This window comes from Equus asinus, chromosome 8 (genome assembly GCF_041296235.1).
Source record: "Equus asinus isolate D_3611 breed Donkey chromosome 8, EquAss-T2T_v2, whole genome shotgun sequence".
Taxonomy (NCBI): Eukaryota; Metazoa; Chordata; class Mammalia; order Perissodactyla; family Equidae; genus Equus; species Equus asinus.
The window spans coordinates 33,454,538-33,476,618 of NC_091797.1; the positions used below are offsets into that span (position 1 = coordinate 33,454,538).

At 44.4% G+C, this 22,081-nt stretch overlaps 1 protein-coding gene across 29 annotated transcripts in view; it reads left to right on the forward strand.

Annotated features, from left to right (window-relative positions):
- The window catches only part of LOC106825028 (class I histocompatibility antigen, Gogo-B*0101 alpha chain), a 192,503-nt gene that overhangs the window by 143,422 nt on the left and 27,000 nt on the right, over nt 1–22,081 (forward strand). For 5 of the 29 annotated variants that reach the window (XR_011505056.1, XR_011505051.1, XR_011505044.1 and 2 more), the window contains exons 3-7: nt 44–319; nt 939–1,214; nt 1,311–1,415; nt 2,574–17,184; nt 18,427–20,700. Coding sequence is in view for 1 of the 29 variants with exons in the window: in XM_070515283.1 (XP_070371384.1) it covers nt 44–319; nt 939–1,214; nt 1,311–1,415; nt 2,245–2,249 (662 nt within the window). In the remaining 28 variants the exon portion in view is untranslated. Of the gene's footprint in view, nt 1–43; nt 320–938; nt 1,215–1,310; nt 1,416–2,244; nt 17,185–18,426; nt 20,701–22,081 lie in introns of those variants that run through there. The other 24 variants (XR_011505070.1, XR_011505058.1, XR_011505062.1 and 21 more) reach the window with 24 other exon arrangements.

A 22,081-nucleotide genomic window follows, 5' to 3' on the forward strand; every position in this document is an offset into this window, starting at 1 on the left:
GGGCGGGGCCGAGTGGGCGTGGCTGACCTCGGTGTCGGGTCAGGGTCTCACACTCTCCAGAGGATGTATGGCTGCGACGTGGGGCCGGACGGGCGCCTCCTCCGCGGGTACTGGCAGGAAGGCTACGATGGCGCTGATTACATCGCCCTGAACGAGGACCTGCGCTCCTGGACCGCGGCGGACGCGGCGGCTCAGATCACCCAGCGCACGTGGGAGGCGGCCGGTGTGGCAGAGCGCTTCAGGAACTACCTGGAGGGCACGTGCCTGGGGTGTCTCCTCAGATACCTGGAGATTGGGAAGGAGACGCTGCAGCGCGCAGGTCGGAGGGGCGGTGGGGACCCCTGATCTCCCCTTGGGCTGAGCCTGCCATCCCGCAGAGACAGGAGGGAAATGGGATCAACACCTGAATGTGCCCAGCCCATGGGTCGGGAGACTGAGTCCACCAGGGTTTTCAGATCCAGTGCCAAAGAGTGACTCCTCAGAGGGCTTGCCTTTATCTCAGGGACGTTAAGAGGTCCAGTCTTTCCAGGAATAGAAGAGGAAGCTATCTCTGAAATAACTGACAAGCGGTTCCCTTTGGCTCTGGCAGCAGCTCTGGGACTCTGTCTCTCAGGCCTTGTTCTAGGCCCCACACCCTAACCGTGTTTGAGGTGTGACCAGGTTTTCTGAGTCATTTCGCCTCCGCCCTGGTCAGGACCAGAAATCCCTTTACTCCTCTTCAGAGACCTGCCTCCTACCCTGGGCTGACTCACTCTAATTCCAGAAGTTTCCAAGGACTGGAGCTTATTTCAGGTTCCTGTGTCCAGGCTGGTGTCTGGGTTTTGTGATCCCTTGCCTCACTCCAGTTGTCCTGTGCATTCTCAGGATGGTCACATGAGTGCTGCTTCAGTGGCCCAAACGGATGCAAAATTCCTGAATTTTCTGATCCTTCTCCTTAGATCCCCCAAAGACACATGTGACCCACAACCCCATCTCTGACCATGAGGTCACCCTGAGGTGCTGGGTCCTGGGCTTCTACCCTGCGGAGATCACCCTGACCTGGCAGCGTGATGGGGAGAACGTGACCCAGGACACAGAGCTTGTGGAGACCAGGCCTGCAGGGGATGGGACCTTCCAGAAGTGGGTGGCTGTGGTGGTGCCTTCTGGAGAGGAGCAGAGATACATATGCCGTGTGCAGCATGAGGGCCTGCCTGAGCCTGTGACCCTGAGATGGGGTAAGGAGGGAGCCGTGGGCTCAGAGCCTCTTCTCAGGGAAATCAGGAGCCCTTCTGGAGACCTTCAACAGGGTCAGGGTTTCCTTCCCTTCCCAGAGCCGCCTCCTGCATCCACCATCCCCATTGTGGGCATCATTATTGGCCTGGTTCTCCTTGGAGCTGTAGTGGCTGGAGTTGTGATCTGGAGGAAGAAGCACTCAGGTAGGGAAGGGGTGTGGTCTGAGATTTCTTGTCCCACTGGGGTGTTTCAAGCCCAGGTAGAAGTTGGTCCTGCCTGGTTAATGAGCAGTCCCATCCACAAGCACCTGTCCTTTCCTAGTCTGGAACCCTGTTTGCTAACACTTACTCTTTAGTAAAGTACTTGTGAGAATGAAGGACAAATTTATCACCATGATGGATCTGGTGATGGGGACCTGAATCCCAACAGTCAGAGGACAGAGGAGAAGGTGAGGGGAAGTCACAGGTCACAGATCACGAGGGTGGTTGGTCTAGTCTCCACACATGTGCTTCTCTCATGTTTCCTGATCCTGCCCTGGGTCTGTAATCACAGTTCTGGAAACTTCTCTGGGGTCCAGGACTAGGGGGTTCCTTTAGGACCTCATGGCCCTGCCTCCTCCCTGGTTTCTCACAGGATGTTTTCTTCCCATAGGTGAGAAAGGAAGGGGCTATGCTCAGGCTGCAAGTAAGGATGGAGTGAGTGTGTTGCCTGAGACCCTTGTGATAGTGTAGACGGGAGCCCATGGGGGAGCTCACCCACCCCAGAGTTCCTCCTTTAATCTCATCTCCTGTGGTCTCTGAATACGTTCTGTTTTGGTCTACTCCAGGCAGTGACAGTGCCCAGGGCTCTGATGTGTCTCTCAAGGCAGGTGACGCTCTGGAGGCCTGAAGTGGGGAGATGTTGGGGTGGAGGGGCCTGGACTAGGTTATGGAGACTCTTTGATTGGGACATTCTGAGCATGTGGTGGGCTGTTCAGAATGTCACTAATTATAGCGAGTGCCTTAAATTATTCATAATTGTTTTCTTCCATAGCGTGAAACAGCTGCCTTGTAGGGGACAGAGTGATGCAAGATTTGTTCCTGTCCCACCCCCATTGTGAATTCAGGAAACTCTGACTTCTCGTTCTGCCAAGGGCATCTGAGGGTGTCTGTGTTCCTATTAGCGTAATGTGAGGAGATGGGAGACTGGTCTCCCCCGTGACCCCCTCCCACACTGACCTGTGTTCTGTCCCCTGACTGACTTTCCTGTTCCGGCAGACGTGGGGCTGGCTCCATCCCTGTCTTTACTTCATGTTGCCCTGACTTGCAGCTTCTTCCTTCCTTATTGAAAATAAACATCTGGATATGAACTTGTTTTTTCAGATTCTTCCCATGAAGGACTGATGGGTTAATTAAAGGAGAAGATTCCTACAATTTGAGAGGGGAAATAAATGGAGGCTCTGAGAACCTTCCAGAATCTGCCTGTTCGCTGTGGTGAGTCTGTTGCAGGTGGGGACAGGAGAAGGCTGTGAGGAGCTGAGCGTAAGACTGAGGCCTGTGCCCAGTCGATGTTCAGTGCATTGTGGCCTTTGACACGGTGACTCCTTGGTGCGGACATCTTCTCTGCTTCCTTGTCCTTGTCCTTTCAGGAGAATCTTGTCCCAGCAGGACCTATGATCACAGGGATTTGGACATCACCTGGGCCTTGTGTCTCCAGGACCGCATGCAGGGCGGGCTTCGTGTGGCCGGGTCAGCCTAGGTTCAGGCCTGGGTCCGGCCCTTATCCCCACTTTTGGGTGTTTATTTGTTGTTCCTTTGTTTCTGTAACGGATTGTGCCTATTCTTGGTCTTCTGTATAAGTTCTCGTCATTCTCTCTGGGTGTCCCCCATCTCTGACAGCAGCAGGAGTCATTTGGCCTGTCATTGTCCCCAAAAGGCTAGATGGCCCTGCACACAGGCATCTGTGCTGTCCAGAGATGAATATTCAAACTCGTCCAGCTCTGTTCTCCTTCTAGGGCTTGATTATCATTTCCCTTTTCCCCAACCTTCTCAAGGGAGCCAGATTCTGGAATTAGAGAGGAGGGACCCCGTCATTTCTCATCCTAGGCAAGTTCCTGTTGGAATTCTACTCTGCGGCCTGCTCTCCCTCCCCGCCCTTAGCGCTGATTCTCCCAGCGCTGGCTCCAGTCTGAACTCACAGTGTATGAAGCAGAGTCTAGGTTCATACTTGGTTGTAAAATAGGACTCAAGTGAAGGATCATTGTTTTCTGAAGAGAGAAATGTAATTGTGTGCTGGGGTGTGCAGGAGGGTTGTTGTGGGAAGGAGAGTTAGAGGGAGGGGGAGGGGAGAGCAGCACTTGTGAGATAAGTACAGGTGGCAGTGACGTCAGAGTGCTTGGACATTGTGCTGTAGCTGCCACAAAACAAAATGTGGCCTCAGGCTACCTTGTTAAAGATGCTGTGTCTAGCAAAGGGAGATGCTGTACACTGAACAGTCATTCAGCTGATACTGGTTGTGTGCTGGATGTGTAACATACTATTTTTGTATCTGGGTAACATCATTGAAGTAAAAACAGAAAAATCGCTGGCCTTTTGGAGCATATGTTGTAGTGGGAAGAGACAGACTATACACCGTAAGCACAGTGAATCAGGACAGTGTTCATGTTAGAAGGTGGTAAGTGCTGTGGAAACAATGCAGTGGGGAAGGCCATCCAGAGGATGCGGATGGAGACTGGGCCAATGGCTGTTTTAATTTTGGGGGTCGCTGTGGCCCTCTCTGGGAAGGTGACTTTGAGGAAAGAGGTGAGGACAGGGGGAATTATCCACGAGGATGTCTGGGGGAGGTTCTTTCCGTGCAGGGGAACTCCACTGCAGAAGCTCTAGGGCAGGAGTGTGTGTGTTCTGGGATGAGCGAGGAGGCTAGTGTGGCTGGAGCAGGCAGCAATCGAGATGAGACAGAGGTGCGGCCAGACCACGTAGACTTGGAGGATGTCAGACGGGTTCTGGCCTTTGGTCTGAGTGAGTTGGGGAGTTACATGACAGTTTAGAGCAGGAGAGGGACGTGGTACGACTTCTCCTTTAAAGGATCACTGTGGCTGCTGTGCTGAGAGCAGAACTGGGAGGCAAAGGGCGAGGGAGGCCCTAGGGAAGCAGCAGGAACCAGGGCAGGGTTCCAGGCTGGAGGAGGCCACGGCTTCCACTGGTGTGCGCGGTGGAAAGAGTGGGAAGTGACTGGATCTGGATACATTCTGAACATGGACTTTGCAGCATTTCCTAATGGATTAATCGGGAATGAGAAAGAGGAGTCAAGGAGGACACCCCAATTTTGGACTGTGCGAGTAGAAAGATGGAGTTGCTGTCAGCAAAGGTGGGGAAGATTCTGGAAGGAGCATATTTATAGGCATTCACATTAAGAAATGTTGGAGCTGAGATGTCTATTAGAAATGCAAGTAAGATAAGATAGCAGATTGGCAGTTGGACTGTTGAGATTAGGAGAAATATCTGAGCTGGATAAATAGATTTGGGTGGTGATACCATATAAACGATATTTAAAGCCTTGAGAACAGATGAGGTCGCCAAGGGAATGATGGCTAGAAGGCAAAGGAACAAGGACTGAACCCTGGATCCTCCAGTGCTAAGGGATCTGATCAGACTACATACCCAGGGTAGATTACACACTTCTAGTTCCATGTCTAGAAGGCATGGAGACCAGAATCCCAAACTTTCCTGTGCACAGGAATCCTCTGGACATCTCATTAAGATTCAGAGAATCTTGACTAGAGCATGAAAGTCTGTATTTATAACAAGGTTGGTACTGATGCGGTCTTCAGACCAGACGGGCTGGCCCAGTGTCACAGAGGTTAAGTTCGCATGGTCTGCTTCGGTGGCCTGGCATTCCTGGGTTTGCATTCTGGACCCAGACTGACACACCACTCATCAAGCCATGCTGTGGCAGTGTCCCACATATAAAATAGAGGAAGATTGGCAGATTGGCGGAGACATTAGTTCAGGGACAATCTTCCTCACCAAAAAAAAAAGTAACGTAGATCAGGATTCCCTCATAGCTGGGCATCAGCCTTACCTGTAGGTCTTGTTAATTAAGCAATTCCTTGGTCTTGTGCCTAATGTTCTGAGATGGTGGGTCTGGGGAGAGGCCTGAGTATTTTTTAAGAAATCCCACAGCACTGCTAGTGCTCAGCCCTCATCACTGGGGTCTTTCTGGTGACCAGCCCCCATCCTGAAGCTATCTGGGACTCGTCAGACATCTCATTAGCATATGACACTCACTCATCACTCAGGAGATTCCAAGGGTTTTAGGAGCTCTGTGCCAGGAACCAGGGACAAAGACTAAATATTTTTTGATTATACTACAGGCTACTCTCTGGTCTTTGACCACAGATCCCTTATAACAAAAGGAGCATAACGCTTAGAAGATGCTGGCAAATTACTGGTTCCCATTCAGTCATGAACAATTAGTCCAGTCCCTCATCCTCTTGTATGAGAATGTCTCCCAGGGTGAGGTCACTCAGGTTTGCAGGCTTCCATTTGATCTTGTCAGGTTCCAGAAGCAGAAATAGTCTCAGCAATATATGGCTACACCTTTTCAGACATCTGGATAATTGAGCTAAGAGACAATATCATCTGTTGCTCACACCTCTTTTAGGTGTTAACGTAATATTGTGTTTCTCTCATTACATAACCCCTTTATTCATTGCTTTACCTCAGCTGCTATTTTTCCTTCTCTCCATTGATACCTAACTTTTCCACCTTTGGAAGGGACATTAGGTTTGGCTGCGGTGCTGGTCTAGACGCAGGCAGCAATACTAGTGTAGCAGTCCCTCCTCCTCAGTGCGCTCCCATTCATAGAGGAGTCACATAGGTGCAGAGCCAGTGGACTAACTGACCACCAGGCAATATAGCTGCATTCACTGTCAGCCCCGATTTTGCCAGATGGGGTGAAGGCACTCTCTGCCCCTTCGGGTCCTTAGGAATTCTGAAACAGGGATTAAAAAATAGTTACAGTTTCTTGCATAGGAATCATTCCTGTTTCTGGCACTTGTGGGCATCCTGACCTGAGACCACTGCATCAGGCAGGAAGAAAGAGAGTCGAGGTGGATATAGTCATATCATCTTCCTCCCATTTTGGAAGAATTGTGGAGTCATACCAGCATCCTCTTCTACTCCTCCTCCCCAGGTATTCCAGGAAAAAGAGAGGAAACTTTCTAGTAGGGACATTCCTTTAGCCCCACTCATCTTGACTGTGAGCACACACTTGTGAAGTTGTGTAAGCCAGCCTTCTGTGACTCTATAACCCCCACCACCCCAATTTAGAAAACCAATGTCCCAATTGTGCAAATTCTCTATCACACTATTACTCTGAGGAGGATGTCTCTCTGCCCATTGTTGGACTTTATGGGCTGTAAAGTTTGTTCTTTGGCCTGAAGAATTGTGACTCAGCAGTGCAAATTGGTGCACTGTCTTCTGTTCTGGTTCTTTTATAGCACTCTGAGAGTTTGTATCTACCACTGGATAAGCAAAGCCCAATCCAGAGTCAATATCTACTCCTGCAAAGACCCATTTGTAGCTCCCCTGGGCCACCAGCATCAGTCTGATTTGCCAGCTATGTTCAAGACATTCCCACCAGACAATCTGCCACATAGCCCTCCTTAGTCTCTGGTTGGCAGACAGAACAGTTCTTTTTGGTATTTTTCTTCAGGGGATGCAAGTGGAATATGTCTAGACTCAGCCCATCTCTGCATTGCTGCAGCCCCTCAATGTCCACTTATTTAATGGATCCAAGTAGCCACATCAAGGGGCAACAGGTTATCCGCTCATTGATGCCCGTCTCTTCCCAACCCAGAATGGGGTTCATGTGATGGGCACCAACAAGTCCTACTTTACACACCCCTGAGATTCCCATAGTGATTTCCATAGGACTGTGCTCCATATGGGCATTCCTTTAATAGACCAGGTTTCCCTTGCCCTTTGCCTAACCATATGGCCTGGCTATTGCCTACTGTCCATGAGTTTGTAAAAATCATTGTATAAGGGCTTTATCATTGTTCAATTCTTCCATCACTGCTAGGAAAACTGCATGCAATTCAGCTCATTGAGCTGATATGTTTTGACCTTCCTTGATCAGAGGCAATGTTCCAAAGAAGATGTTGTCTGCTCACCTTGGAACCGCCATCCATAAACCAAGCAGCTCTTCATAGGTCAGTTGAGAACTGTTTATAGGATATTGTCCAAGTGACAAAAAAATCCAGCAGCTCCTCCTGCAATTCCAAAGTTAGTCCAAGGGGAAGACAGGTTCCCTGCTCATGCGTGCATCCCTCCTGCATTTCCCTGGGAGCGCGATCCTATATAAAGTATTTCCACTTTTTAATGGAACTCTTTTGGGCACTCTCCCCTACGTGAGTGTGTTTCTCCAATTTTATCCAAGACAGCTTGCGTATTTCAGGTTTTAAGATTATTTTACATCTTTTAGTCATAAGGGTAGTTTCAATTAATGTCCAAAAGCAAGCTAGTAACTGCCCCTCAAATGGAAACTCTCTACTTCCAAGTCCCATTAGTCATCACTGGGAGATGCTCAGGGGCTTTTGCCAGAAGCTCCAGTGCCCGCTCCACCCAGGGCTCTTGTACAGAGAGTGTGTCTGCACTTCACTCCAGCTTCTATTGTACACTATTTGGTTTCCACTGAGCGTGTCCAATTAATGTTGCTTGAAATGTGGATTTACATGCCTTCTGTGTTACAATACTAAGTAGGGAAAGTGTTCCCCAGTCAGACAGAATTTCCATTTCCATAAAACATTCAGGTAATGGAGACACAACTTGTTCACTTAAAGCCTGTTTAAACATTCCAATTTAATCCAAATTTTCACCTTCATGTTATCAACTCTTATATTTCTATATCTCTCAATCTAACTGTAGCCCATGTTAGGGCTTCACCGATGGGTTTGGTGCCATGGTGCATGGGGCTCCTGTGTAAAGGAGTCCTGGAAACTTCTCTCTCCACCCCTGACCCTTTGACCCACTCTTGTGTAGAAGGCTCTGGATCCCAGCGAGGCATCAAGCCAGACAACCTTGGCTCTTTTGTCATCTTTCCCTTGATTAATCTGCCTGACTACTGCAGGTCAGGGTTCTCATTGTGATCTTTGCCTTCCTGCTTTTAAAATTCCTCTAAACTGGGACAAATGGAGTCATCTTATTTGGGGTCCTTTAATGTTGGGGAACCAGCAAGAGTCCCCTTGGTTCAACCAACCTCCAATTGTGCTATAATAAGACCTTTGTTTTAAGCTCATCAATGTTTGTTTTCTTCATTCCATTCTTTAAGTATCATATGTGTTAGGGTTCTCCAGAGAAATATAACCAATAGGATATATATGAACCAATAGGATAGATATAATATGATATAAAGAGTTGGCTCATGGAGTTATGGGGGATGAGAAGTCCCATGATTTGCCGTCTGTAAGCTGAAGAGCAAAGAAAGCCAGTGGTGTAATTCAGTTTGAGTCTGTAGTCCTGAGAAGCGGGGCGCTGGGGGTGTAAATGCCATTCTGAGGGTGGAAGACTGATGTCCCATCTCTTGCAATCAGGCAGAAGAAGGGGTGAATTCTCCCTCCCTCCACTTTTTGTTCCATTCAGGTCCTCAATGGATTGGATGATGCCTAACCACTTTGGGGAGGGCAATCTCCTTTACTGAGTCCGCCAATTCAAATACTAATGTCATCTGGAAACACCCTCCTAGACACATGTAGAAATAATGTTTATCCAAACATCTGGGCACCCTGTGACCCCATCAAGCTGACATATAAAATTACCCATCCCCTGTCAATCTGGCACTGATATGCATCTCCATAATCCATACTTAATCTCCAAATAATGATAATAAAAAGGTCATCATTTCACTTAACGTGATTCAACTATACTGCGTGATAAGGAAAGGAGAGGAAAAAAACAAAGGTATTATACACACACACACACATAACCTTTTCGTTATTCATAACAAAATGAACAGGAAATACTAGTCCTTGTTTCTTTAACTGATCACTTGGTTATGGTTGCTAATTGTAACTACCTTTTTTCACTATCCACTCTGTGTTTCCTTTGTCTTCAGCAAGCATCTCAGCTGGTCATGGTCTTTTGCCTGATAGGGTGACCCAAATCTTCATTCCTGGAGAGTCTGGTTCATTAGTAGTCCTGCTGGCACTGGGTTGTTGTAATTTTCCATTGACCTTAATCACAGGGCATGATAATACTAAAAGACGCCCTAAGTGTTCTCCTGTGTCCCAGACATACCCTTTCTTACCTCCGTTGTGGAACAGTAGTCCAATTTCCTCTTGGTTGTCAGGATCAATCACCTCACCCAGCACAGTAACTCCCTTCTTTGCCTGTTGATTCAGAGGCACAAGGAGCCCAAAGTGGCCAGATGCAACTCTCAGCTTCCAGTTCAATGGTTCTCATTGTGTTTCCTGGTGGAAGCACTCCCTATTCTGGAGCTAAGACCTCTAGGCCAGTAGAGCACAAAGTTATAGGAACAAGAAGCAAAAAGTTTGCTAGTCTCTTACTAGGGTCATAGTGTTGCCATTTCCCGTTTCCAATGCTCAATTCCTGGACCCAGGAATCCTAGCTATGGGAGAAACAGCAGCAGATATTGGATCATGATTCAGAGCATATAAGCCATCTGGAGAACTTTGCCCCAGCCCTGCAAGGTATTGCGACCCAGCTTGTGGTATAACTGAGTCTTCAAAATGCCATTCCACCATTCTTTGAAGCCAGTTACTTCTGGACGGTGGAAAATGTAATAAGCCCCTTGAATTCCATGAGCATTGACCCATTGCCACACTTCTTTTGCTGTGAAATTAGTTCCTTGATCAGAAGAAATGCTGTGTGGAATACCATGATGGTGAATAGGGCATTCTGTAAATGCACACATGGTAGTTTTGTCAGAAGCATTGTCTTCAGGGAAAGCATATCTGTATGAAGAGTAATTGTCTGTTCTAGTAAGGACAAAACGCTTCCCCTTCAATGATGAAAACAGTTCATTGTTTTCACCCTGCCACCAGGAAGCTTGGTGACACCCCAGAAATGGTGCCATATCAGGGACTCAGTCTTGGTCTCTGCTGCTGGCAGATTGGGTACTCGGAATTGGTACTAGCCAGCTCAGCCTTGGTGAGTGGAAGATCATGATGCTGACCCCATGCATATCCTCCACCCCTACCACCATGGCCACTTTGTTCACGAGTCCACTGTATGATTATGGGAGTGACTGGGGAAAGTGGTTGACAGGTGTTCTCAGAATGGGTCGTCCTAGTCACCTGATTATTAAAATTCTCGTCTGCTGACGTCACCCTTTGGCAAACATTCACATGGGACACAAATATCTTCACATTATTTACCCATTCAAAGAGGTGTATCTTCATACCTCTTCCTCACTTTTCCTTGTTACCAATTTTTTAATCATGTTCCTTCCACGTCCCATCCAGGCAAACCATTGACTGCAGTCCATGGGTCTGTATACAGTTGCGTATTTGACCATTTCTACTTCAAAGCAAAGGGAATGACCAGGTGACTTTTGGCAGTTCTGCTCACTGGGAAGATTTTCCTTCGCTGCTGTATTCAAGGGTGAGTGCAGAAGGGCCTGTAGTGTTGCAGCTGTCCACCTTCAGGTGGTGTCTGCCTATGGTGCAGAATCATCTACAGATGAGGCCTGAGCCATCTCTTCCTGTGTGAACTGAGTGTAGGGAACTCCCCATTGAGCCCTAGGTGTGGGCTGGGAGAGAGAAGGTATTGTAGCAGGAGTACAGAAGATAGGGGGAACCATGGCCATTTGGACCACTTTTTCATGGAACCTGTGGCCCCAGGGCCTGCTCATGCCCAATTGTGTATATACCACTTCCATTTGATGATAGAGTGCTACTGTGCATGCCCAACATTATGGCTTGTGTGAATCAAATAACACCCATTTCATGATGGGTAACTCAGGTTGCATGGTAACTTGGTGGCCCCTGGTTCTGTGTTCAGTCTCTACTAAGGCACAGTAGCAGACCAAGAGGTGTTTCTCAAAAGAAAAGTAGTTATTTGTAGAGGATGGCAGGGCTTTGCTCCAAGATCCTAAGGGCCTGCACTGTGCTTCACCAATAGGGACCTGCCAAAGGCTCCAAACAGCGTCTGTATCTGCTACCGACACATCAGGCACCACTGGATCTGCTCAATCATATGGTCCAAGTGGCAGAGCAGCTTTCACAGCAGCCTGGACCTGTTGCAGAGCCTTCTCTTGTTCTGGACCCCACACAAAACTAGCAGCTTTTTAGGTCATTCCATAAATAGGCCAGAATAACTCACCTGAATGAGAAATATGTTGCCTCCAAATCCAAAGAGGCCCACTAGGCATTGTGCCTTGCTTTTAGTTGTAGGAGGGGCGAGATGCAACAACTTCCCCTGCATCTTAGAAGGGAGATCTTTTCTTCCCCAGGTTTATTGAAATTTGACATGTAATGTTGAGTTAGTTTAAGGTGTACAACGTGATGATTTGATACATGTATATATTCAAAAATAGTTATCATGATAGGGTTAGTTAACACCTCCATCACCTGATGTAATTATATATATATATATATAGTATAATATGTATAATATATATATATAGTATTATATATATATAGTATAATATAATATACATATAGTATGTAATTATATATAATTATATATATATATATATAGGTATTGAGAACATTTAGTTTGCTCTCTTAGCAATTTTCAAATATTATATATATTATTGTTAACTATAGTCACCATGGTGCATGTTAGATCCTCAGAACTTGCTTATCTAATAACTCGAATTTTGTCCCCTTTCACCAACATCTCCCCATTTTCTCCTTTGCCCATGCCTTGGCAACCTCCATTCTACTCTCTGTTTCTATGACTTTAGCTTCTTTAGATTCCACATATAAGTGAGATCATACTTTATTTGTGTTTGCCTGACTGATTTCGTTTAGCATAATGCCCTCAAAGTCCATCCATGTTGTTGCAAACCACAGGATGTCCTTCTTTCTCATAGCTGAAGAATATTCCATTTTATATGTATACCACATCTTCTTTATCCATTCTCCATAGAGTGACATTTAGACTATTTCCATGTGTTGGCTATTGTGAGTAATGTCGCAATGCACATGGGAGTGTGGATAGCTCTTTGAGATCCTGACTTGATTCCCTTGGATACGCGCTGATGTGTGACTGCTAGATCATATGGTAGTTCTATTTTTAATTTTTTGAGGAAGCTCCATACTGTTTTCCATAGTGGCTGTAGCAGTTTGCAATCTCATCAGCAGTGCACAAGATTTCCCTTTTCTCCACATCTTGACCAGGAGTTATCTCTTGTCTTCTTGATAATAGCCGTTCTAACGGGTGTGAGTTGATATGTCATTGTGGTTTGATCTGCATTTCCCTGACGATTATGGTGTCGAGCATCTTTTCATGTACCTGTTGGCTATTGTTAAGTCCTCTTTGGAAAAATGTCTATACGCATTCTCTGCTCATTTTCTAATTTGATGATTTCTTCCTTTTTTCTATTGAGTTGTATGAGTTCTTTATATATTTTGGATGTTAATGCGTTTTCAGATTGACAGTTTGCAAATATTTTCTCCCATTCTGTAGGTTGCTTTTTCATTTTGTAGATTGTTTCTTTTGCTTTTCAGAAAGTTTTTGGTTTGATGCAGTCCACTTATTTGTTTTTGCTTTTCTTGCTTTTGGTATCAAATCTAAAAAATTATTGCCAAGACTAAAGTCAAGGAGATTTTTCTCTTTGTTTTCTTCCAGGAGTTTTACAATTTCAGGTCTTACATTTAAGTCTTTAATCCATTTTGAGTTAATTTTTTTGTGGGTAGTGTCAAGTGGGGATCCAATTTTACTCTTTTGCATGTGACTATCCAGTGTTTCCAACATTACTTATTAGACAGACTATGCTTTCCCCAGACAGCATTCGTAGCTTTCTTTTCAAATATTAGTTGACCATACACATATGTGAGGGTTTATTTTTGGGCTCTTGATTCTATTCCATTGGTCTATGTGTCTGTTTTTAGGCCAGTCCTGTAGTGTTTTGGTTACTATATCTTTGTAATATAGTTGGAACTCAGGAAGTGTGATGCCTCCAGCTTTATTCTTTCTTTTCACAGGATTGCTTTGGCTATTTAGAGACTTTTGGGGTCCCATCCAAATTTTAGGATTGTTTGTTCTATTTCTGTGAATAGAGCTTTGGAATTTTAATAGGGATTGCATTGAATCTGTAGATTGCTTTGGGTAGTATGGACATTTTAACACTATTAATTCTTCCAATGCAGGAACATGAGATATCTTTCCACTTATTTGTGTTGTCTTCAATTTTTTTAATCAAAATCTTATAGTTTTAATGCATATAGCTTTCACTTCTTATTGTAAATTGTTTTCTTCATTTATTTCTCCTAAAATTTGTTGTTGGTTTATAGAAATGCAACTGACTTCTGTAGACAAAAGTCAATCACTCTTCTATATAGTGGCCTGAACAAATGGAATTTGAAATTAGCAACACAACAGTATTTACATTAGCATCCCCCCAAATGAAATACTTACGTATAAATCTAACGAAATATTTGTATGTATATGACCGATATGAGAAAAATTACAAAACTCTGATGAAAGAAATCAAGAACTAAATTCATTGAGAGGTATCCCATGTTTATGGATAGGAACATGTCAATATTCCCAGTCTGTCAAGGTAGGAGTACTTTGCAAATTGATCTATAGATTCAGTGAAATCCCAATCAAAATCCCAACAAATTATTTTGTATCAACAAAATGATCCTAAAGATTTTATTGAGAGGCAAAATACCCTGGTAGCCAACACAATACTAAAGGAGAAGAAGAAATTTGGAGGACTGACACTACCAAGCTTCAAGACTTATTCTAAAGCTACAGTAATCAAGACAGTGTGGTATTGGTGAAAAAATAGATCAATGGAACAGAATAGAGAGCCCAGCATAGACCCGCATAAACACAGTCTGTTGATCTTTGACAGGTATCAAAAGCAATACAATGGAGCAAAGATGGTCTGTTCAATAAATTTTGCTGGAACAGCTGGACAACATCCACAATTAAAAAAAATGAATCTAGACACAGATCTTACACTCATCACAAAAATCAACTCAAAATGCATCATAAACCTAAATGTAAAATACAAAATTATGAAACTCCCAGAAGATAGGAGAAAACCTAGGTGAACTTGGGTATGGTGATGGCTTCTTAGACACAACAGCAAGGGCATGATCCATGAAGGAAGTACTTGATAAGCTGGATTTCATTAAAATTAAAAACTTCTGCTCTATGAAGGACAATATCAAACGATTGAGAAGAGAAGCCACAGAATGGGCAAAAATGTTTGCAAAAGATATATCTGATAAAGGTCTTTCACCCGAAATATACAGAGAAGTCTTAAAACTCAACAGTAGGAAAGTAAACGACCTGATTGAAAAGTGGCTCAGAGATCTTAGCAGTGATACCTTATCAAGGGAGATTTGCAGGTGGCAAATAGTCATATGAAAAGGTTCTCCCCATCATATGTGTATCAGGGAAATACATATGAAAACAACAATGAGGTACCGCTACACACCTGTTAGCATGGCCAAAATACAGAACACTGACCACACCGAGTGATGGGGATGATGTGGAGCAGCAGGAACCCTCATTCACTGCTGGTGGGAATGCACAATGGTGTAGCCACGTTGGAAGACAGTTGGTGGTTTCCTACAAAACTAAACATACTCTTACCATACAGTCTGGCAGTCACACTGCTTGGTATCTACCCAAAGGAGTGGAAAACTTATGTCGACGTAAAAACTTCCACACAAATGTTTATGGCAGCTTTATTCGTAATTGCCCAAACTGGGAAGCATCCATGATGTCTTTCAGTAGGTGAGAGCATAAATAAACCGTGGTACATCCAGACAATGGAATGTTATTCAACACTCAAATAAATTAGCTATTAAGTCATGAAATGACGTGGAGGAACCTTAAGTGCATATTAGTAAGTGAAAAAAGCCAGTCTGAAAAGGCTACATACACGACTCCAACTATATGACATCTTGCAAAAGGGAAAGCTATGAAGACAGTAAAAACATGAGTGGTTGCCAGAGGTTTAGCTAGGGGGTACGGTTGAGTAGGTGGGGATTTTTAGGGTAGTGAAAATACTCTATATTATATCATAATGATGGATACATGTCGTTATATATTTATCCAAACCCATAGAATGTGCACCACCAAAGTAAACCCTCTTGTAAACTATGGCCTTTGGGTGAATATGATGTGTCAATGTTGGCTCATCAGTTGTAACACTTGTACCACTCTGGTGAGGGATATTGATAGTAGAAGGGGCTGTGTGCATGTGGGGGCAGAGGGTATATGGGAAATCTCTGTACTTTCCTTTTAATTTTGCTGTGAACTTAAAACTGCTCTAAAAAAATTAAGTTTTAGTAAAACAAAAACAAAACGAAACAAACAAACAATTCATCTAGGTGGTTGTATGCATTAATAGTTCATTTTTTTGGATCACTGAAGGTATTCTAGTGTCTATTGTAATGTGTTTGTTTATCTTTCCATTCTTGAAGGATATCTTGTTTACAGTTTTTGGTGATTATGAATAATGCTACTGTAAACATTGACCTGAAGTTCTGTGGAAATAAGTTTTCAATTCGCTTAGGTGAATATGTGGGAGTGGGCTTGCTGGGCTGCATGGTAAGTTTACCTTTACGTCTATGAGAAACTTTTTTGATGTCTCAACATATGATTTCTCTTAGTGAATGCACCATAAGCACTTTAAAAATATATATATTCTGGGGGCCAGCCCAATGGCGTAGTGTTTAAGTTCAGACACTTTTAGAGCTTTTTTTTTGGTGGAATCTTGTTTGAAACAAACCGCTAGTTTTATTTTATCTGAAAATTTCTTTTTTTTTCCCCTGAAGAACACTTTAACTGATTTAGAGTTTTGAGTTAACAGGTTGTTTTGTTATGGTGCTGAAAAAATGTCATTTCATTGTCTTCTGACCTCCATTGTTTCTGATGAAAAATTAGAGACATATTCACTGATGAGTCTTATCACTGTTCTCTGGTATGTAATGTGTAATTTCCCTCTGGTTGCTGTCCAGATTTTCTGTTTATCTTTGGTTTTTGTCAGTTTTACTAGGTGTGGTTTTATGTATCTATATACTGCTTGGGGTTCCATAAGTTTATTGAATCTATAAATTCATGTCTTTTACCAAATTTTGGAAAATTTCAGGCTGATCTTTGACAAAATAGAAATGGCAAGCAGTAGGATACATTAGAGTATATGAGGAAGCAATTTGGTGTAAACCTAATTCGGCCTGACTTTGTTTTTCCAAAAGGGCCTGACCGTCCCATTGAGCATGCATTGTATATCTGCTTTAGACATTTCCTATGGCAAGAACAAAGGCCCTTGAGATCAAGGTGCAACTTCTCTCCCCGTCCCAACGTTGGCATTTCCTTAAGGATTAAGCATCTTTCCTTAAGCTAGGAAGTGATTGCTGCACTCACCTGTGACCACTCAGCTCAAGACAACAGACTTGCTTCCTGCTGCACCCGCCAAGATAGCAGACCCACTACCTGCTGTGTCCATCAAGTGCTGTGCAGACAGGGCAATCTTGTGACTATTGTGGGAGGGACATTTCAATCATATGTGAAATATCCTGTTTGGGGGTATATAACCACTCTGTATACCTCACTTCTTTGGTGCCCCTTCTTCCTTCAGGAAGAAAGGCCCTGGGCCATGGTCCGCAGATTTTAGCTCAGAATAAACTCTCCCAAATTTTCATTTATAGATTGGTTATGGATTATTTTTGTCAACATCTCTTTTTTCTATCCTGTTCTCTCTTTCCTCTCCTGGGATTCCAGTTACACACACGTGTGGTTTCTTGGATGTTGTCCACAAGTCTCTGAGAACCTGTCACAGGTGAGCTTCAGAAGAACTCGGCAAAGTAGCTTTTCCCTTCTCTAAGGGCACTAAGGCACATCAGGGTTTGGTGACCTGTCCAAGTTTACACAAGCAACTGAGTGACAGAATCAAGAATTAAAAACCAATCCTTCCATCATAACCCAATGACTTAAATCAGAATCCGTTAATGCATCCTCATATTAAATGAATATGTAAATAAATATTCGGGGACAGGGAGAGTGGAAAAATCTACTCTTTACGGTGAAATACTAACTAGTAAATATAAAAGAAAGAATCGAGTTTGAAAAATCATTGTTTTGCAACCATAGTAGTAATAGTGGATACAGACAGGAATCATCAAGGAAGGCTAAAACTAGTGAGTGAATGTTTGTTGAAGAACAGGATAGTTACATATTTTCAAAGTATCTCCCCTCAAGTTCCTTCTCAATTATAATGGAAAACAGTAACCTTATCCTGGAAATACTTGGGAGGCACTGCCTTAACCCAGTGATCAAGTTGACATCACCCACAGTGGGCTTCCTGATGTGATGCTCTGAGAAGGATGCAACATCCCCTCTGCAATATTCCTACCAGAAATACATAAGTAGAATCTAATTATGACGAGACATTGGATAAACCCAAGTTGAAGAATTTTCCACTGTATAAGGACCTGTCCTCTACGAAAATACCAACATCGTTAAAAAGAAATAAAATCTGAGGAACTGTTCCAGATTAAAGGACCCTAAAGATACGTGACAACTGAATGCAGTGCATGTTCCTGGATTAGATCCTGGACTGGAAAACAAGTGCCTATAAATATTATTGTGAGAATTTGGGACATTTGAATAGGGACAGTAGTATTGAGTCAATGTTAACTTCCCTGATTTTCATTATTGTGCTCTGAGTATGAAATAAAATATCCCAGTTCTTAGTCAACATACACTAAAACTTTTGTGAGTAACAAGGCAGAGATATCTACAATTTATTTTCATATCATTATATATGCAGCAAATGTGGCAAAATGTTAGCAGTTGGTGAATCTGGGAAAAGGTATATAGGATTTTCTTGTGCTGTACCTGCATGCATTCTCTAAGTTTGAAATTGTTTCAAAATAAAAATTAAAAGAGAACAAGTTATTCTGACTTCAACACATCAACATATCATAATTTATTTAGTATAGTCTTTACTAGTCAAACATGGATGGTTATTTCTCTATGCATATTTTGACCTTTTCTGAAATCATTTGTTTCAATCTCCCAGCATTAGGATATCCTTAATACTGTTCCCTCCTGTTTGAAGACTTCTGTTTGAAGACTTCCTAAATGACATCTTTCAAATACAGAAAACTCTCTAAATCTAGGGATTCTGGGATTTGGTGAAAAGTATCTCAGTTTAACTTCTACCACAAACTTTGGCCATCAAGGTAAGAGGAATGGGAGGGAGGAATGCCTTTATTTTCTTTCACTTGGAAGAGCTCCCCACTCTTGCTGTTCTTTGCATGTCCCTGGGCCTGGGGGAAGGATGGCTCCCTTAGACTATGAGAGAAAAATGATAATGTGGAAACGTCTTTCTCCATCGCCTCCTCAATACTTTGGCTTTGGTTGTTGAGCACTGGCTTCTGAACAGGAGCAGACACTTGTGATCTGTTCACAGCAAGCCCTGGCCGGTGCCTGGTGGTGGGATGACCTTATCTCCTGGATGCTCTTCTTTTTGGTCCTTGGGAAAAGTCCCTGGCCAACCTCCCTATTGACACCTGGGAGACTCAGCCATCCTGGAATGATCACTATCTTTGAATCAAGCCCTGACTTCTCAGCATTTACACCTTGTCAACCACCTGTTAAATGCCTTTTCAATGATTTTCTCAGGATTTGTTTAAAAAGGGTGTGGTTATAACCCCAAGCACGTTGATTTTGAGAACCCTAAAAAGAAGAACCCCTCAGGGAAAGAGCCCTCTCTGATTTCTCCCAGAACACCTCATTTCATCTTCTCATCCATTCACTTTGTTGGAAAGTGGCTTCCATTTCACCTAACTTTATTGCAAAAAGTGGAAATATTTGCTCAGTAAATAAGTTCTTTGGAAAATCTAGGATCTCAAACACTGCCCTCCAGGATTCAGACACATCAGAAACACACTGGTCTCTACTTCTGCAGTCCTGGAGATTCTGTGTTTTGATTCCTGTGTGTGCATTACAAACTCTGGAATACCTGACTTTTCATTCCCTTTCAGTACTGGAAAATGAGCTGAGTTTTCAGCGTATTCCCCTCCAGAGAGTTTAATGTAGAGATAATCTGCCCAAATCCAGTGTCGTGGTTTCCTGAGTCAATAAAGAAGCCAACACGTGAGTTCCTTCAAGAAAAATAAAGAGAATTTCCAGACTCCAAATTCCATGTGGCAGCTGTGAGATGGGGCTGGTAGGATCCATCTCTGGTCACACAGCAGAATATGCAACTTTTAGGTCCCCATGGGAGGCAGTCAGCCACACACTCTGAGGGACATGCAGGAAAATCCTCAGGGAGGATTCTGTCTACTCAGCTGCCTCCTTCAGCAGCTTCCCCTGAAGAAACCCCGAAGTCTTAGGAATCAGTTAAGAACAAAGGTATTAATTGTCGCTGATAAAGTGAAAAACCAGCCATCTGCCACCCAGTAGGGAAGCCACTTAAGACAACTGTAGGACAATTTCCCACTTCTACCCTGGCCATGTCTTCACATGCAGAAGCTGTGGCAGTTGCCCCTGAAATATTGTTCCAAGTTGTGCTTCTAGGAGTCTGGTCTGAGAGCGCCCGGCTCCCAAATTCTGCCCAAACTGACTTTTGTTTTTTTCAGCCAATTTTGTAGACGAAAAATAATGTCTTGTTTCACTTTTCAATCCTTTGTTGCTACCCAGCCGAAACATTTTTCCACGAGTACTGGCCATTTAGATCTCCCTTCCTGTGAATTGCTTTTTCATAGTGTTGATGCTGTGTCTTAATCAAGTGTAGGATGCAGAGGAAAGAATGGAGAAAACTAACAATTATTGAGTGCTTGTTACTTGCCAGACCGTGTAGACTATTGGCTTCACAGGGACTCACTTATCCTTACAACAGGTCTGTAGTTTCCCCATTTTATGGGTGATGATGCCCTAGCTTCTGCATGAGAAGAAAAGCCTAGTGTAGAAGTGAGAAACTATCTTACAAAAGGTTAGTGTAAAACGGAGCATATATGGTCATCAGTGCCCCAACCCATGGCTTTCTGAGTGACCTGTCCACTATTTGAAGTAATCCTCCAGTGAATAAAAACACTGTTTCGGGAGTTCTCGTCAAGATGGCGCTGTGAGCAGATGTTGAACTTGCCTCCTCCCACAAACACAACCAGGTTACAACAATTTTAGGAAGAATCACCCTGGATTGAAAACTGAAAACTGGATAGAAAGAACCCCCACAACAAGGGACAGTCCTGACGAAAGCAGAGGAGGCAATAACTCTGGTTGGAAAGGAAAAAAGCCACCTTTGGGAGCAGCAGAGCTTCTCAGCTGGCCAGGCTGGAGCCAACCTAAGGTAGGAGCCCTCCCTGGAGGAGTGAGGTCTGGGGCGGGGGCAATACTGCTATAACCATCCTTCGGACTCAGCCCAACTGAGAGGGGGGGTCTTACTGTCTGGCTTTGCTGGCTATTAACTGCAGCGAGGACACCCCAGAAAAGCTATTGGCTGAAAGCTGAAAAGATCTGGGTCTTAAAGGGCCCATGCACAAACTCACTGATTGCGGCAACCTAAAATCACCAGAGAGAAGGCTGACTGTCCTTTGGTGAAATGAGACTCACCTGGTGGGCTCTGGGGCATCTTGGTGAGAGGAGGATCCTCTCCCGAGACTGAGACATTGGTGGGGGCCGTTGTTCTGAGCTGGTCCAGGCGTGCTGATATGGACACCGGTGGGGGCCATTGAGGTGTGTCCCTTGGGCTGTTAGCCCAGGGGTCTGCCACACCCACTAGAGCACAGATTTAATCCAGTTCAGCCAGGGCAGGCAACCTACCCTGGGGACTGGCCCCACCTAACAGCAAGCCCTCAGGCTACTTTTCAGCCTGCATTGACTGAGTGCCTTGATCCTCTACAGGCAGGCAAAGGTGTCTGCCTCTGTGGGGTAGGGCTTGTGTGAGGACCAGGTGAACTGTGCAGGGCACTGGGGCAGAGGTCGGGGCCTCTGCAGTGTGGTGGTGAGGCACGATCCAGGGGGTTGAGAAGTGTGAACGGACCAGGACTGTGCTGACAGTGTATGTGGTCCAGAGGGGAGTGAGGCTTATCAATGGCAGAAGACTTATGTTTCACAATTAGCCATAAAAAGGATCAGCCCCACCTTCCAAAGCCTGAAACAACTGAGTGCCTCCATGCCAAGGGCTAGCCCTACTCAGCTGCACTCCTAAGAGAACTGACATCAGCCTTGTTGGCCTCAGGCCTATCACAACTGTACGCTCCTAAGCCTAGCAACCAGCTACACTGGGTACCCACCCAATTAAGAGGACAATTGCAATAAGAGTGTGCTAATAGACTTTGTAGCCAACAGTGCTGAGGCCCCTCCAAACCGCATTTGCAAACAGCTGGCCAGGGAAGGAAAGATCAGATTCCCTGGGTACCTGCAGTGGGAGCAACCCTGCCACAGCAGAAGAACACAAGTAGCCCCCAAAGAGGTCACTCATTGTGCTTATGGTCTGGTGACGAGAGGGAAGCACACTGCTGGGCCTCAGAAGGCATCTCATACATAAGGCCACTTCTCCAAGATCAGGAGACATAGCCGACTCACCTAGTACAAAGAAAATAGCACAGAGAAAGAGGCATAATGAGGAGGCAAAGGAATACTTTCCAAGCAAGGGAACACTACAAAACACCAGAAAAAGAACTAAGTGAAACAGAATCTAGTGACCTCCTTGACAAAGAATTCAAACA